Here is a 16,977-nt window from a genome sequence, read left to right as displayed (position 1 = left end):
CCTTCTCCTCCAAAAAAAATTAATAATCCATTAGAATAGCAATAACTTGTTACGAACAAGTGTTATTTAAAATAAAATTGTACATGTTTTCATGAATCTAGATTTAGTTTTTTTATATTCTATATTATGGTTGAGCTGATGAAGCGATGTCCCCGGCCTTTGAAAGCCTACACGGTGAGGTCTCACAGAATTCATCAGCGTGACTGGCATAAAGTCTTGCGTTGGCTTTTACGAAATAAAATTACTTTATTAATCACCAGCATTTGCTTCACGACACTCCTGATAATTTCTACACAAAACGATACAGTTTATTTGTATTCGCCCATTCTTGAGCCCGGGGCCATTTTCGATTACTCAGATCTCAAGAATTTGCCTCCTGGACTTCGTGAAACCCTGAGACAAAGAGAAAATGACGAGAAAAAAGTTGAAGAAGAACTTGAAGAAAACAGGAGTAAAGATTATTTCCCATCCGACCAAGATGAGGATCCGAAGCAAACTTTAATGAGCACTGATATCCATAACTTGAAAATTAATATGCCAACCCCAGAAACCAGGTTTTCGGGGTCAAAGTTTGACTCCGAGTTTCGTAAAGTTCAGCGTAAGAACGATCCTCTCATTGACGATGATGGTAATGTTGTCACCTTCGATCAGGAGTTCTCAAGAAAATATTTCCATGGCCGACGTACGCGCTTGCCTCAAAATCTGAGGATGCATAATGGTTTCAAGGAAATTGAAGGTTTCGTTAAAGAAAATGCCTTGCAAAAAGGTGAAGAGTTAATTAAAGAACGGAGCCTTCATGATATCAAAAATTACGGAGATAACAAAGAGTATGAAGGCGCTGATATATCAGGCGAAAATACTAACTTTGGAACTAATAAGGAACCAAACAATGTTTTGAGGATCAACTCTTTAAAAAATCCTTTATCAACATCTGTCTTGCGGTCAAAGCGCGAAGAAAAATCGACCGAAAAAAATAGCACCTGTTTACCACCGTGTCCCGCCCAGCCGCCTGGTCTGCGTGAGTTGAAACTTTTTTTGTATAATAATAATGGGAGAAATTTTATAATTCTAATCAACTAATAATTAAGCAAATAAATTCAATTATCAAATAAATCTATTTATAATTATAGTATTAAATTTACACATTTTAATTAACTCGATCAAATTTTTTTACCCTTTTTTCTATGTACCAAGAAATTATTTCATCTCTCTAAGTTACATACCATCTAGTAAAATGATTTTTAAAAATTCTAATATCTAACAATTAATAACAGCTAATATCTAATAAGCTAAAAATTTTGCAATAATCTAGTATCTAATTACAATATCTTTTGTGTAATAACCTAATATTTTCTTCATGTTTTTTATAACACGCTATGCAATAAAATTCCTATTATCAAATAATCAAACATTTTTCAACGATGTAATATATTTTAATTAATATATAATACACTGTTTATCAATATTTTCTATCAAGTCAATTGAGAGCAAATTTGTTCTATTCAACCTTTTATCAAATAACCTAACATTCTTCAATGATTAAATATATTATAATTAATATATAAAATATAATTACCTGTCTCACGACAATCGAGAGCAAATTCGCTCTATTCAATCATTTATCAAATAACCTATTATTCTTCAGTGATTATATATATAATATATAATATATAATAAATAATATATAATATATAATATATAATACATATTATATTATTAATAATTATTTGCTATCAGTTTAATTGAGAGCAAATTTCTCACCGGGTTCAGGCGGGCGCGAGGTGGTCGGTCTTATGTCCAGCCCGCAGCAGGCTGAGGAGGTGGCGCGGGGGTCGGGTGTTCAGGAGGGGGGGCGCTGGGCCCCGTCCCACTGCTGGGCCCGCTACACCGTCGCCATCGTGGTCCCCGTCAGGGACAGGCGGGACCAGGTTAGGATATAAGGATTTTCACATTCCCAAGGATTTTTACGTGTTTGGAAGAAGGGATTTTCAGACTTTCTAGGATTTTAATATGTTGGAATAAAAGGATTTGTACGTTTTCTAGGATTTTAAGGAGCTCGATTGATAGTATTTTAACTTTCTTAGGGATTTTAATGTGTTCGAATGAAAGGATTTCAACAATTTCCAGGAATTTCATGCTCTCAGATAAAAAGATTTTTGCTAATAGTTGAAAATATAATTTTCGCAGGTTTCATACCTCGCCTGAAATTTGTATTTTCACAGGAATGGGCATTCCTCTCGCACATGCATCCATTCCTGCAGCGACAGGAGCTAAACTACACCATCTTCATCGTGGAACAGGCTGGTGGGAGACTCGTTTATTGTCATTATGATATAATGGTTTATTTATAATGATATAAATATAGAATACTATTATAAATAAATATTTTTAATGAGTTCTTTTGCAAGATGAGCGTCGATTCAAAGTGAAGTCATGGGCTTGTTAATAATTAATTGATGTTGATGAAGTTAAAATAATTTCATTTAGACGGACATAAATTGATACTAATAATTTTTAAAAATACATCAACTAATATGATGAGATTATTTGCTTTCAAACTTTAATACATTTAAATAAAGCTTACATGCGACGCAGGCTGTCGAAAATTCACATTAATCTATTTTCAATCAAATGGCTTTATTTTAAGCAAATACGTAGGAATCGGCTCACTAATTTTCCTCCTTCGATAGTGAAGTATAAAAATGCTATTTTACAGGATTTACCAAACTGCAACGACGGCACAAAAATAGAGAACGTGAATCTAATTTTTTAAAGCCAATATAGAAAAACAGTTCTTAGTTCTGGTCATGAGTGAACGTGCGTCAAGAGCTTCATAATTTTGAACATAACGCATAGGAGGTTAATTCAGGTTAATTATTATAAGGAATTACAAAAAGAAAGCAACAATATTGAAAATGAATATTATATTGAAAAGGAAAATTTCATTGAAAAAGAACGTTGTATTCAAAAGGAGCATTCTATCGAAAAGAACATTCTACTTAAAAGTAACATTATATTGAAAATGAACATTCCATTTAAAAGGAACATTCTATCGAAAAAGAATGTACGTTGTATTAAAAAAACATTTTATTTAAGACTAGCATTATATTCAAAAGTAACATGTTGGCTGAGACGATCTCACGGCCATATGATGTTTGGTCGCGCAGAAACTTCTTGTCGTACAAGTGTACGACAGCTGAATGTGAATGCCGGTCCAGGTGTGTTAACGGGGCTATTCGTGTGATGAGTGTGTGGTGTGTGAGATGCAAGCGATGTGGTGTGTGTGTGTGTGTTTTTTGGTGTGCGTGTGTGATGTGTTGTAGTGTGTGTGGTGCGTTGTGCGTACGTTGTGGTGTCTGTTTGATTGTGTGTGTGTGTGTGATGTGTTGCAGCGTGTGTGGTGCGTTGTGCATGCGTACGTATATGTGTGTGGTATGTGTGTGTGGTGTGTGTGGTTTGGTGTGTGTGTGGTGTGGTGTGGTGTGTGTGGTGGGTGTGGTGTATGTGGTGTATGTGGTGTGGTGTGTGTATGTGATGTGTTGTAGTATGTAGTAGTGTGTGTGGTGTGTTCCACTATAGCATATTATTTAGCCTGGTATTTCATCATAATATTATCTTTTCTACCATCGTTATAATTCAATTTTTTCGTATAGGCTCAGCTTTGTTCAATCGAGCGAAGCTATTAAACGTGGGTTTCGTTGAGGCGATGAAGGCAGCGCGCTTCGACTGCATCGTCTTCCACGATGTCGACATGTTGCCTGAGGACGACCGCCATCTGTACCACTGCGCTGAACAACCGCGACATATGGTTGTTGCTTCGTCTAATAATAAGTATAGGTGAGAACAATAATGAGGATAGGTGAGAACAATAATGAGGATAGGTGAGAACAGTAATAAGTATAGGTGAGAACAGTAATAAGTATAGGTGAGAAAAATAATATGTATAGGTGAGAACATCGTGAGTGCTTTCGGCAGCTTTTTGCTCGCTTAAACTTCAGCGGTTACCGGCACTGAAACTTGGTGAAGCTTAAACTTTAGCGGTTTTCGGCACTGAAACTTGGTCGAGGACGACCTATAGTGCCGGAGTTGCGAGTTGTCAGTCCCGTAGAGCGGCTTAACTCAAGCACCTCTCGGCCTGATGACGCAGTCAACGGCAACTTGCAGGTCAACGTCTTCATGGCTGGCGAAAATTTCGCACGGAGCGTCATTTGGTAACTTGCAGACACTTTGATGGCTTTCTCTAATGCAGGTAAACTGCTTAGATTATGTGATAATCATTTAGACTGGAACCTTGCAGACACTTGAATGGCTTCCTCGGGTACCGATAGAATGCATGAATTTTGTGGTGGTCGCTTACTTTGGAAACTTGCAGACAATAATTGCAATAAAAATAATAATGATAAACTTGTTTGCTTCACTGTTCACGTATCATAATGTTATAGGTAATAAACCATGATCTGTTTAGGTATTTATAAGAAAACCTTGCTGTTACTTCAACGTATCCTAAAAATGTTTTTACAGAATGCTTCACTGGATGCATGTAAGTATGTTGATGAAAATAAATCTTCTTTGAACGTCTAGTTCGGGTAGAAGTTTTCACTTTGAGGGGATCTGCTGCTGAAGTTAGCTTCCTTAATCATTCCTTGTTTGTTTGCGAGTAAGCGCATTGTTATGGCTTCCTCAAATAAATGTAAANTTTGTAACTTTCCGAGCAATAAGCGTTGCCGCAAAGTGACTTTTTGCGAATTTTTTTGTGTTCACGATTTTTTTTAAGGGGGTTCGGATGATTCAAGCGAAAAAAGACTCATACAGAAAGTTTTAGAATTTATCTGTCCAACTGTGTGCAAAATTTAAAAAAATTCTGTAGAGAAGTTTTTCCGCAATTAAAGTTCAAAGGCAAAAGTATAGCTCAATCCGGCCCGTTTCTAGTTCACATAGAGCCTTGGGTACAGGAGCGGGGCGTAGATGTGAACTTGCCCTCCGGGCTTTTGGCGACAGGGCGCCGCGCATCGAACCAGATTACAGGCGACAATTTTTTTTATATCCATACTTGCTCACACTTTTTTTATTTCCCTAGCCACGACAATCCATAAACAACACACACAAAACCCCACCGTGGCGCTCTCCTGTGTGTGTGTGCAGCCAGTAGCACATAGTTAGAATATAACCTAAACTATCCAATTCTAACCTTGCCATGCCTAGCCTAACTAAACCTTCCCTAACCTGACCTAACCTCTTCCGACCTCATCTAACCTTACCTAACCTATTCCAACCTAACCTCACCTTACCTAACCTTACCTAACCTTACCTAACCTTACCTAACCTATTCTAACCTAACCTAACCTAACCTAACCTAACCTATCCTAACCTAACCTAACCTTACCTAACCTAACCTTACCTAACCAAACCCAAACTGGCCTAACCTAACCTTAACTAACCCACATAAACTTATGTGGTACTATGGAAATGAACTTGTTCCTTGCTTGAATCTAACCCCAAGAATCTGTGTGTTTCACACAACATAAGTTAGAAATTATGTTATCATATTGTCTTGTGCATGTTTGAGGCTGGAGATCGCCTTTCCAACAGTCAGTAAACGTGTTGGAAAGGCGATCTCCAGCCTCAAACATGCACATCCATGACGATATAACATAAAAACTTATTAATTTCATCCCACAAGGTGTACTGTTTCATACTGTGTTCGCTAATTACCGATATGTTTTGAGAACATTTTGATCCGAGAAAATTTTTTTTCGTCGGGAATCGAAATTTCGAAAAAATTATATAGTATCAAAATGATCCCTGAAGTGTGTGGAGTTCATTGGTATGATCGCCATTTTTGACAATTTCTGTAAAAAAATGACTAAAATTTTTTCGATGTGTGAAAATGTGTTTAAAAACTCGTTTTCTGGCGTTAATAACTCAAAGGGGTATAGCGGTAGTGGACTTTCGAGGAAATCAGCATCTCAGGGTGCATGCAAAGAAGCGATATCGATGGTTGTTTCCTCCTCAATTAAGTTAAATTGCGTTTTGTATCCATTTCAAAATGGGTTTCCATCACCAAGATAGGGGTAGAGTGGAGAAAAAATTTTTGGTTGGGAATCGAAATTTCGAAAAAANACAGTGAGTCAAGTGAGTCATAGTGAGTCAAGTCAGTCAAGTGAGTCAAGTCAGTCAAGTGAGTCAAGTCAGTCAGTCAAGTGAGTCAAGTGGGTCAAGTGAGTCATAGTGAGTCAAGTCAGTCAAGCGAGTCGAGTGAGTCAATTGGGACAAGTGGGTCCAGTCAGTCAAGTGAGTCAAGTCAGTCAAGTGAGTCAAGTGGGTCAAATGAGTCAAGTGACTCAAGTCAGTCAAGTGAGTTAAGTGGATCAAGTGAGTCATAGTGAGTCAAGTCAGTCAAGCGAGTCAAGAGGTGGTGTCCCTAACGCTGCAGCAAGAGTCACGTCTACCGTCAGACGAGCAGCGAGAGCACCACAACCTCCTTCCTATGCAGCTCGACGAGCACTAAGGGACGAACACTAGGCCCCGCCTGTACAACTGCCGCCAACCTCATAACTTCACAGAATTCTTTGATCTTTCAAATAATTCAAACGAAAGGTTTCAATAAATTTTAATTATCCCCCAGATAGCAATTTAGTTTTATTTCAATTATTATATATTTAGATTTTCTTCAATCATGTGAGCGTGGGCAGAGCTCACATGGTGGCGGTGGTTGGCAAACGTGGGTCTTCTCTCTGACCAATGCCGACTCCTGCTCTCCTGCTCTCATGCTTCTCTTTAATCTCATGAATTATACTTACAGGTAAGCCATGAAAATATTTTAAATCTTAGGGGCCCGAGAGGTCTCGGGCCCCTACAGAGGGCATTTTAGTATTATTTCAATAATTATTCAAGTAGATTTTCTTCAATCATTGTCCTTACCGACTTATAATACCATTTAAAATCAAAAGATTAAACACACGGCCCGTGCCGTAGCACAGCCGCGGCCTGCTGATGGACGGCTGAATGTAACTTTGATACTTCATTTAAAGGACTTTTCAAAGCACTTTTGATACCTTTTCTTTCTCCATATTAATGAAAATGAGCTGAAGTAAATAACCATATGAGAATGAAGTCTCCAGCATGAAAATAAGTATCCCAAATGATCATTTAGAGAGAGTGAAAATATCGAAGTTTTCGAAGTTACGGTCTGTTTTTTCTTATCAAATTACTAATGGAAATAATTTTTTAAATAATAAGTGAAATACACAGTAATTAGCGGAATTTTGTGCTCTATTTAAAGCAACTTTCAGAAAGTTTCTCAAAAATACACAGCTTACACGAGAACGTAAAAAGTAAACACCTTGGAAAGGTTTGCCGACCTCGAGCTCTACGAACTTTTTATGAAAACTTCGTAACTTTGAAAAATCATATATCAAGTTCTATTTAAGCTAAGATCATGAAATAGGGTTCAAATTAAAGGCAAAGACTTGAATTTTATTAGGAACGTTAAAAAAATTGAAAAATTTTTCCGTAGACTTGGAAAGAGAGAAGTAAAAAAGTTTGTAAAACTAGACCAAACTTTTCCTCATAACTTGGTGAGTTTTCAAGTTTTTCAAAATCCGTTTTCACCAGCGTGTTTGTCTCAACGAGACGCACATTTCCGTCGCTCACTGTAGGGCAAAAATGTTTACGGTTTGGCCGTGAGAGATGAAAAACCACGAAAAATGTGAAAACTGGAAAAAACTTTACCTCATAACTTTTTGAGTTTTCAAGTTTTTCAAAATCCGTTTTCACCAGCGTGTTTGTCTTGACGAGGGGCACATTTTATTTTCCCACTGCACACCAAAAATGTTTACGGTTTAGCGATGAGAGATGAAAAACCGTCGAAAATCGAATTTTTTGGGGTTCACTATTTTTTTTAAGGGGGTTCTAAAACTTTTTTCGAGATGAGACCAACAGAAAAAGTTGTAAAATTTATCTGTACTACTGTGTGCAAAGTTTAAAAAAATTCTGTAGGTTTTTTTCCGAGCTCTGAGCAAAAGTTTGAAAAAAACGACGCACCCGCCCCCGGTCTGGCTAGCACAATGAGCGAGTAGGGCAAGGAGCGAGCGACAGCTTAAACGGCCCTCCGGGCATTGGGCGACAAGTCGCCTGGCGCATCGAACCAGCAACACGGATACAAAAACGTCGTCAACGCAACCAAGTCCTCATATATTATGCATGCATTCTTTGACGTGCCAGGTGGCTCGTGGTTGTGTAATAAATTTTTATCTATTGCGGTAATTAGAATTTTCATTTACATTGAATGCGATGAACACATTGACTGAACGGGAATTTTTTTCTAGCATTAAATTCGCTTCCATTATACAGTAATTTAATCGAAACAAAATCTAATTAATGGTCAATCGTTTGCCATGGCTCATTAATTGGGCAATTCGAACCAATCAATGGAAAATTCCAAACGAAGTGCAAGCGCATTTAATGTGCTAGGATCGCAGCGACGTTCGTTGTTCGGTAGATTGTTCACATCTTTGATCGATGTGATTCAATTTAACCGGAATAAAGCCTTCAAATGATTAACATCAAATAAATATATGCTTCAATCTTGATAACTCAGCGAATTCTTAGCGAAGGCGTTTAGTTTAAGCAGAGGGATCTATAATGATTATTACAACCATCGTAAGTTTAATAATTATTACTACGGGCGTAACGATTGCGATTGTCACGATTTTCTGATGAACCCAAACTCAAGGACTTGTAGATTTATGATATCATTGGTGTAAGAAAAAAAGAATATTGCAGGTAAACAAATAAGTATCTGTAATGAAAATGAAACTCGCAAATTTATGAAAAATTTAATTTAACCCAAACACAAGTGGTGCTCGGCATAGAAGTTACAACGCTAGTCAACAAGAAAAAAATAGCATGAACTAAAACTAGTATCACGGGTCACCTAGTGTATGCATGTGGCACCTATAGATCTTATTATGCATGTTGCACCTAGTTCTTAACTATGTATGAGGTACCTAGAGCTCAACTAGAAGGCTGCACATAAAGTTTAGCATGTCCCTAGATACGTTAAGAATGTATGCATAACATCAAGTAATGCGTTTGTTAAATAACATCAACATTTTCACCACCTACATTTTTTTGAGCATGTAATCTAAGTTTATAAAAAATAAACCTTAAAACTCCGAAATCAATGTACCAAAGCAGATTTTTTTACCTTGATAAGCGAAAAATTCCCAGACATTATACACTTCCCATTTTAATATAAATGCGTTCATCCAGAGACTAATCTAGCACCTACAGGATGTTTCATCACCTACATGAATAATGAAGATAAGAGTAATGAAAGTCGAAAAATGATGGGTTCGATAAAGTTATCTACTGAATAGTATCTCGTTTGTCGGCCAATTTTACAATAATAATTATTATATTTACATCAAGTTTGCCAGCGTGAAACAATGCGGCGTCCGCGCTTACTAACGAATCTTCGTACCACGAATTAGCATCACGAATAAAGTTGGTCCAAGAATGCAATGGAATCTACGAAAATGAAAATACATGATAAATGTTCAACGTCACTTGTGAATGGCACGCGTCGTTCATTCGTATCATGGGTAATGAAATTATTAATGCATGTATAATTGGCATTGCAATTGTGATTGCTCGACGAGGGATATTTTTTCCGATGCGCTGAATTTAAACGCGTAGAGTGCGAGACCAAATTGTTTCATATTGATAAAAATTAAAAGGGATCAAATTAATTAAAATTGAAAATTATTACAAGCAAATATTACCCCCGATCGCGCAAGGAGTTGAAGTAAGAGAAAAATTTAATATACTGAACGCGTAGGAATACAATGCAAATGAAGCCAATTTACACTCATGACTGTCGATAAATTGACTCTAGATATGTTATATTGAATTAAATAATGTCATTGAGAATTATATTAAGCAATTATATAAATAGAAACGAATTATTTCGAGGCCAAAATTCACAAAGAATGAAAGTAAAATTAATTTTTTTATATCAGAATATTTTCATATCAGAAAATAAAAGCTCGTGTTTCGTGTTTATTTCGAAGATGGAAGAAAATTTCGTTTTAGAATTTCGAGGAAAAGTTTCGTTATTTTGAAATTCCTTAACAAAAGAATACGAGTACGCAAGAAAAAAAGAGTACCATGCAAGACCTTCGAATGATGGTAAAATAAAGTTCGCCATTCCAAAATTCATCGAAAAAATCTATCTTCTATATTTGACGTAAACTGAGTCAGATGTATATCAATTTGCTACAAAAAGCATTCGAAGTGTGCGGAGAAACGTATCGGAAATTAAACACCCTCTTGCATGGTATTGTCTCCATTTAGTGATTATTATTATTCAGCGTATCATTGTCTTCATTTTCGTTTGCTTGTTGTGACATCTCATAATATTACAAGCTGTGCAGACCAAGACATCTACCACGACAGTTCCAGTGACGAATGCGAGTGTTGCAGTGCAAAATACTCGCCAGTGTCAAACAGTCCGCTTAGTGTTAGAAATGAATAAGTCTATTTGAAGACAATACAAAACAAAATTTTCATAATCACAGAAACACTCACGTATGAATATTAAACAGAATAATGTGTCATAATGTCTTAACGTAAAGCGCTAAAATCGAACACGAAGCTCAAAAACAGATCTTTATGAAACAATACATGTATTCTTTTCTACAACTAAGAACACATTATGCAATTATTTGAGAACCAGTAATTAAGTATATACTTAAAACATAAATATACAAGAGATCTACAATGAATGAATAAATAAGTTTGGTCAAAGTAGTTAATCCGCTAGAGCGGTTTGCGTCTTTGACGTAAACGATCTCCGCAGCACTAGCACACATGTTCGTATTTCACACAAATTATTCACGATGTTCAGGGAATTACTCGCGAAGAAATTTGCAAGCCATGGTTTGTGTCATAATTTGACATTCGCATAATATTTTCCGATACATTGACGGAGCAGAACCCCACAATTAGAATAATAATATGATCCTTTTCTTACTTCATGTTTGTTGCCAGGAATATAAAAGGTTACAAAAAATTGTAACTTTTTTTTATTTCTAGTGAAGCAAGGCTCCGTTAACTGGAGCTCTTTCTTGTGTCAGAAAGAGGAGACGGTTGCGCTACTATAAACTATTTCAAGGTCGGAATTTTATCGCACTATTATAAAAACCTGAGTGAAGCAGATGAAGCAACCAAGTACATTATTGAAGGCAAGGTTTCTATGTTTACTCAACATGGGGTTTCCTCAGTTTTGATAGGATTTACAGTTCTTCCTTGTATTTCAAGCAAGTAATTATACACCAGTTTGCACTCTACGTGCAATATTTACGTCCATGCATTCTACACGGTCATCCAACTACAATATAACCGAGTTCATTACATACTGAGTTCGTTACATAAAATACCATTTTTAAAAATTAAAATAAATTCGTCTGACGATATACTCAGTCAAGCACCAGAATACATCACGTAACTTTTTAATTAAAGGGACACTAGGAAAAACTCGCACTAAAAGGAACACTTTTCTAAGCAAAAAAAAACGCAGGTACGACACAATCATGAACGTTTCTTTGAAATTAGCGAAAAATATTTCCAAAAACATTGTCATCGAAAACGTCAATGTCTTGTGTGGATAGAAAATACATTTCGGGAGTATGCTGAATCCCCTTCACATCTTTCTTTAAATGGGACCATACGTTCCTCCATCTACTCTGGTAAAATTGTATTAAAGAGCTGATTAAATAATTGCTTTGATGGCTGCACGCCATCTTTGAAGAGAATATGAGCCCTTCATGTTTCAGATATAAGAAAAAAGTGGACAATATATTTTTATCACTTCAATATGGTATAAAATTTAGCTACAGGGAGAAATATTTAAAGATGTGGAACTTTCAGAAAGGTGGCTGAACGTCCTCGACAACGTCTGCTGATGGACTTTCAGAATATTGACTGAATGACTTTCAGAAAATCAGCTAGAGTTTCATGACGTAGGCTGAAAGCTTTTCAGAATGTCTACGAAATGACCTTCATGAAGGCTGCTGAAGTACTTCAAAAAATTCGGCTGAAAATTTTTCAGAAAACTCTGCTGAAAGAATTTCAGAAAGGTTGCTGAAGGACTTTCAGGACGATTTTTCCATGAGTCTTACGTAGCCGATCAATGACGTCACACGTAGACCACTGGGTGACATCTTCATCATTTACCTGCACGCATGAATACAAAAATAAACTCTGTACAATATTTATAATATCGATTGATCGAATATAAATTTGTTTAAATTCCAAATAAAGAGAGGATATTGACTTTCCGACAAACCACGAGATAATTCTTACCCTAGTTTCGATTTTAACAAAACTAAAGAAAAATTATGATCAAGGTTACGACAAATATAAGGTCATTCGTATGGAATAAGGATTTTTTTATTCAAGGCTCGTAATGCGGCTTATGTCGAGCGTAATGAGTAACTGATCAATTCAAATACTCACACTAATAATTTCATCGCCGACTTTCAGGCGGCCATCTTTGGCCGCGACACAGCCGGCATAAACGGCCACTACTCGCGTAGCTTCGCCGTCCGCCTTTAGGCTGAAACCCAGACGAGAATTCCAGCCGCGATGCAGCTCAATGGTCACAACCTGCCACGGTAAGTTTCTTGTAATTATTTGGTGCATAGAAACTTCAATACAATAACGAAAATGAAACTACGTAAAAAAAATAAATTAAGCTAAGTAAATAAAATAAATGAAATGAAGCAATCTGCCGTTTAGCAATGAATAGAAATACCGCACACAAACAGCATTGATAGACTGCTTTATGATCATGGAAATGTGCGTTTAGTTTGTATCAAAAATAGGCCTACCTTCTTTCTGCGTGACTTTGCAAGGCCACAATCAGCGGCGTTCTCTTCTTCATCGGCATCTTGATCACTCTCATCTTGACCCATATATGTTCCTTTCCATTTCATCAACCCACTTTTTTGACACACTTTGGAGCTTGTGTTCTTAAGGTGACTACTTAGCGTAAAGTCTGATGAAGTACCAGTAATTCTACCATGATCCTGGTAGTTGGAAGCACCGAAATTTACTGACTGGTAGCCGGGCTGGCTATACGCAAAAGATGGTGATACACTCTGCGCATTATTACATGCAGGAGCAGAGTCTACGGATCCTATGGAATCCAAATATTCTTCGTAATTAACGTCATCATCACTCGGGGATGGGAAAGAATCTTCTATTTCATGAGGTGGAGAAAATTGGGTCTTGCGGGTACAGCTTTGTCGGTTTTCAAGGTCTAGAAAATTAGGTCTAGTGCGTCGCAAGGTTTCAGACGCATCGGAATTGGTTTCGGTTGACGCCGACGACGCATGGCGAGAAATTATGGTGGAGTTGGCGGATAAAGTCGAGGCACATGAATCTCTGTTGGTCAGATCGCGGTCTCCTGCCAAGGCTGGACAAACTTGAGGATTCTGAGACGCTTCCTCCGTGCCTTCCAATAGCATGTCGAACCCTGCGGATAAACACAAGAAGCTTACATCGTACACTTAAACTGAACTTAAAAAAGACACGATGCTACTGCTTTGTCATTTCTTAATAACGATCATTGAAATAAAAAAAATCAATTGTTATAGTAAAAGATCGTACAATAAACGACACAATTGCACAACTTCGTCGTTCCTTACCAGTATACCATCTCAATAAGAACATTATATCAAAAGATCGTTCATGCACTATATATAATATAACACTACAAGATCGTTCATGCACTATAGTATATAAGATAACACTACAAGATCGTTCATACACTACATATAGTATATAATATAACACTACAAGATCGTTCATGCACTACCTATAGTATATAATATAACACTACAAGATCGTTCATACACTACATATAGTATATAACACTACAAGCTCGTCCATGCACTACCTATAGTATATAATATAATACAACAAGATCGTTCATGCACTATATATAATATAACACAACAAGATCGTTCATGCACTAGTATAAGTCAAGAAGCTACGACACAACACGCACGCTCAACAATAGACGCTTTAGTGACGTCAGATGTAGAGGACTTCTGCAGTCGCCGCCGTCGGGGGTTGCCTGGGGAGGGGGAATGGGAAGTGTCCAGCCCTGGGGACGCGCTGTGGGGGGAGGCTCGCTTCCTCAGGTCGGACAGCATGTCTCGGGCCTCCTGCCGCAGGGGCTTGGGGTTCAGGGGGCTGGGGTCGGGCTCGGTGGGGGAGAGGGGCGACACGGGCGTCTGCGTCACGTCTCTGGAGGCGATATTTCAGTGAATAGAATAATGAATAACATTGTATAATATTAAGAACCTTAAGAATATTATTTTAGTGAATACAGTAACAAATAATATGGTAAAATATTCAGGTTATTACTCATGCATATAAAGTAACTATGATAATGATCGCATTGTATAATGATTTATGCTGAATTTCTAAGGTATTCCACAGCCAAATTTATTTCAAAATAAATAAATTAATCAATTAAATTCATTTATTCATTTTATGAATTTATTTATTTTAATTTATTAATTTACTTATTTAATTTAATTAATTAATTAATTAATTAAAGTAATTTATTTATTCTCCAAAGATTCACATAGCAAAATAAGTTAATGGCTATCGAATACCTCACAAACATAACTTTAGTCAGAGTTCGTTCAACCCAAACACATAAACTTCTTCAACTCAAACACATAACTCTTTCAACCCAAATCGACCCAAAACAACCGAAAACACTCAACCCAAATAAACCCAAAACACTCAACCCAAATCAACCCAAGCACACAACCCAAATCATAACCGAGGTCCTAACCTGTAAAGTCTGATGGTGACGACGTCAGGCGTGGTCCTAAGGAAGGCTATGGCCTCCTCGTGGCTGAGGCCACACAAGTCCTGGTTATTGACGGATAGAATTTTATCCCCCGGCTTGATCCGGCCGTCGGACAGAGCAGGATCGCGGACCAGCGTGCGGATGGTGTGACCGAGGACGCTGTTGTCACGCTTGCGTAGCGTGAAGCCCAGAGAGCCTTTCACTTTAGCCAGCGTCACTTCGAACTCCTGTAACAAATAAATTAATAAATCACTGTAAGAAATTGCAAACAAATTAGAAATTGGAAAAAAATAATTTGCAACATAAACAGCAGAAACGTGAATGATTTGCAGAATAGGCAAACGCAATAAAAATAATTTTAATAACTACGGTACATGCATTAGAATTATAAGTTTTGGGATCTTAATTTCAGGATAATGAAGCGTGATATTAAAAAAATATCAGAAAACAGAAATAAGTTAAGGGATTAAAATGATTAAAGACATTGCAAGAAATAATTTATGAAGGGACTTTGAAGTTTTAATATAAAAAGGAAATACTGACATTGGAACTTAAGATTAGGAACGTGAAGCACGCGAAGAAAATAAATGTAATGGTTGGTATAATAGACAATAATTTAAATTGCAAGCAACAACCACCTTATGAATGAACAAGTAATTTAAAAATAATCAGCATCAAATTAAAAGATTATGAAGACAAATTAACAATCAGCAGCCAATAAACGACAAATTAACAATCAGCAGCCAATGAACGACAAATTAACAATCAGCAGCCAATAAACGACAAATTAACAATCATGCAGCAGCTAATGAAGAACAAATTAACAATCAGCAACCAATTAAGAGCAAATTAATAAGCAATCAGCATGAATTTCACCCCCGATGACATTCTCACCCCGCACATGGAGTGGGGTGACGGGGGCATCAGATGGTCACTGTAGGCGCCCTGCTCCCCCAGCAGGCTGGTGCTCACCACCTCCAGGGGACGCGTGGGGGCCGTGGGGGACGCAAGGACGTCGTCGTCCCCCAGGAGTCCCCCAGACGGGGGGCGGCACAGCAGCAGGTGCACGCCAGACGTACGAGTGGTTCTCAGCACCTCCAGGGCCTCCTGAACAAAAAGAAATTATTAAATATTGAATTATTTAAAATATTGGATAATTATTGAGCTCTTAGGCTGAAGATATAAGTATTTTATACTTATAAAATAGAATAATGATAATATTCTGTTTTATTCAGAATTATAAGTATACATAGGTAAGTATTTTTAGCTTTTGAACGATGGAGAAAGATTAATGTAATATCAATCAAATTAGAGTAGCTCCTATTTGTGATTAAATTTGTGTAATCCAATAGATAAAACTTGGAACACTCGGCAACAATCATGGAAGATTTACTTAATTGAAAACATACCACAAACACTTCGATTAATATTTTCAATTAATTCTAAAATAAAAATTATACATACTCACCAACAATGAATATTATTTAACTGGCGAAAAGGTTAAGACAATGAATATCATCCAAGTTCGTGCTTCAATGGCTCACGTAACACGTATACCCCTGTATTCATCACGACCACGACTCACGTCAGCCAATCAAGATCCAATTTAGATGATATGAATTACTTAATCTCATCCATTTTATCTCGTACTCACGTGACTTGTAAGTCCTGTCATGACGGTACAGTTTGCCTCGAGGATGATGTCACCCACGCGCAACTGGCCGCACAGCCACGCGGGCATCTGAGGGTAGAGCTTCTTCACCCTCAGGAGGCCCGCGTGTGGTCCTTTACTTTCACGACCTCCACACAGCGACAGGCCGAGACCACGCGAGTTCTTCTCCAGCGTCACGTCGAAGAGGGTGCCTGCAATGTCAGTGAGTGGTCAGCGTCAATTGTTTATATCCTCTGCGGTACTTCTTTGTAATGATTTTAATTATTTATTGAAGTGTAAATATGATTTTAATTCTGCATCGAAATTGTTCGAGACGATATTCACTATTTACATCCTGCAATGAAATATGGTATAAACAGTATTTGACAAGTAAATATCGCAAATGATGCGAAATATAAAATAAATTTTATTC

General features: G+C 37.3%; 2 protein-coding genes across 5 annotated transcripts in view; one reads left to right on the top strand and one right to left on the bottom strand.

The window, feature by feature from the left end:
- On the top strand, positions 1–4,328 carry LOC108682369. Its single transcript, XM_018171522.2, has 5 exons — positions 1–1,018; positions 1,771–1,928; positions 2,223–2,304; positions 3,654–3,837; positions 4,298–4,328. The coding sequence occupies exons 1-5, from the start codon at positions 127–129 to the stop codon at positions 4,326–4,328; spliced, it is 1,347 nt and encodes a 448-aa protein (XP_018027011.1). The 5' UTR covers positions 1–126.
- Positions 4,329–8,825: 4,497 nt separating this feature from the next.
- Positions 8,826–16,977, bottom strand: part of LOC108682377 (tyrosine-protein phosphatase non-receptor type 13) — a 39,830-nt gene continuing 31,678 nt past the window's right edge. For all 4 annotated transcript variants that reach the window (XM_018171527.2, XM_018171528.2, XM_018171529.2 and 1 more), the window contains exons 4-10: positions 16,548–16,756; positions 15,788–16,000; positions 14,876–15,120; positions 14,075–14,316; positions 12,894–13,540; positions 12,520–12,669; positions 8,826–12,237 (exon numbers count right to left, since the gene is read on the bottom strand). In XM_018171527.2, coding sequence (XP_018027016.1) covers positions 12,133–12,237; positions 12,520–12,669; positions 12,894–13,540; positions 14,075–14,316; positions 14,876–15,120; positions 15,788–16,000; positions 16,548–16,756 — 1,811 coding nt within the window. In that variant the 3' untranslated portion in view covers positions 8,826–12,132. The remainder of the gene's footprint in view (positions 12,238–12,519; positions 12,670–12,893; positions 13,541–14,074; positions 14,317–14,875; positions 15,121–15,787; positions 16,001–16,547; positions 16,757–16,977) is intronic.

This window comes from Hyalella azteca, unplaced genomic scaffold (genome assembly GCF_000764305.2).
Source record: "Hyalella azteca isolate HAZT.00-mixed unplaced genomic scaffold, Hazt_2.0.2 contig15428, whole genome shotgun sequence".
Classification (NCBI taxonomy): Eukaryota; Metazoa; Arthropoda; class Malacostraca; order Amphipoda; family Hyalellidae; genus Hyalella; species Hyalella azteca.
Note: the sequence above shows the minus strand (reverse complement) of the source record. Positions and strands in the feature narration are given on the sequence as shown.

Excerpts from the sequence above, each read along its gene's own strand:
- LOC108682369 (XM_018171522.2), top strand. The coding sequence starts at position 127 with ATGGTTGAGCTGATGAAGCGATGTCCCCGGCCTTTGAAAGCCTACACG. Across the intron at positions 1,929-2,222 it reads TCAGGGACAGGCGGGACCAG|GAATGGGCATTCCTCTCGCA; the intron begins GTTAGGATATAA and ends GTATTTTCACAG. Across the intron at positions 2,305-3,653 it reads CTTCATCGTGGAACAGGCTG|GCTCAGCTTTGTTCAATCGA; the intron begins GTGGGAGACTCG and ends TTTTTCGTATAG.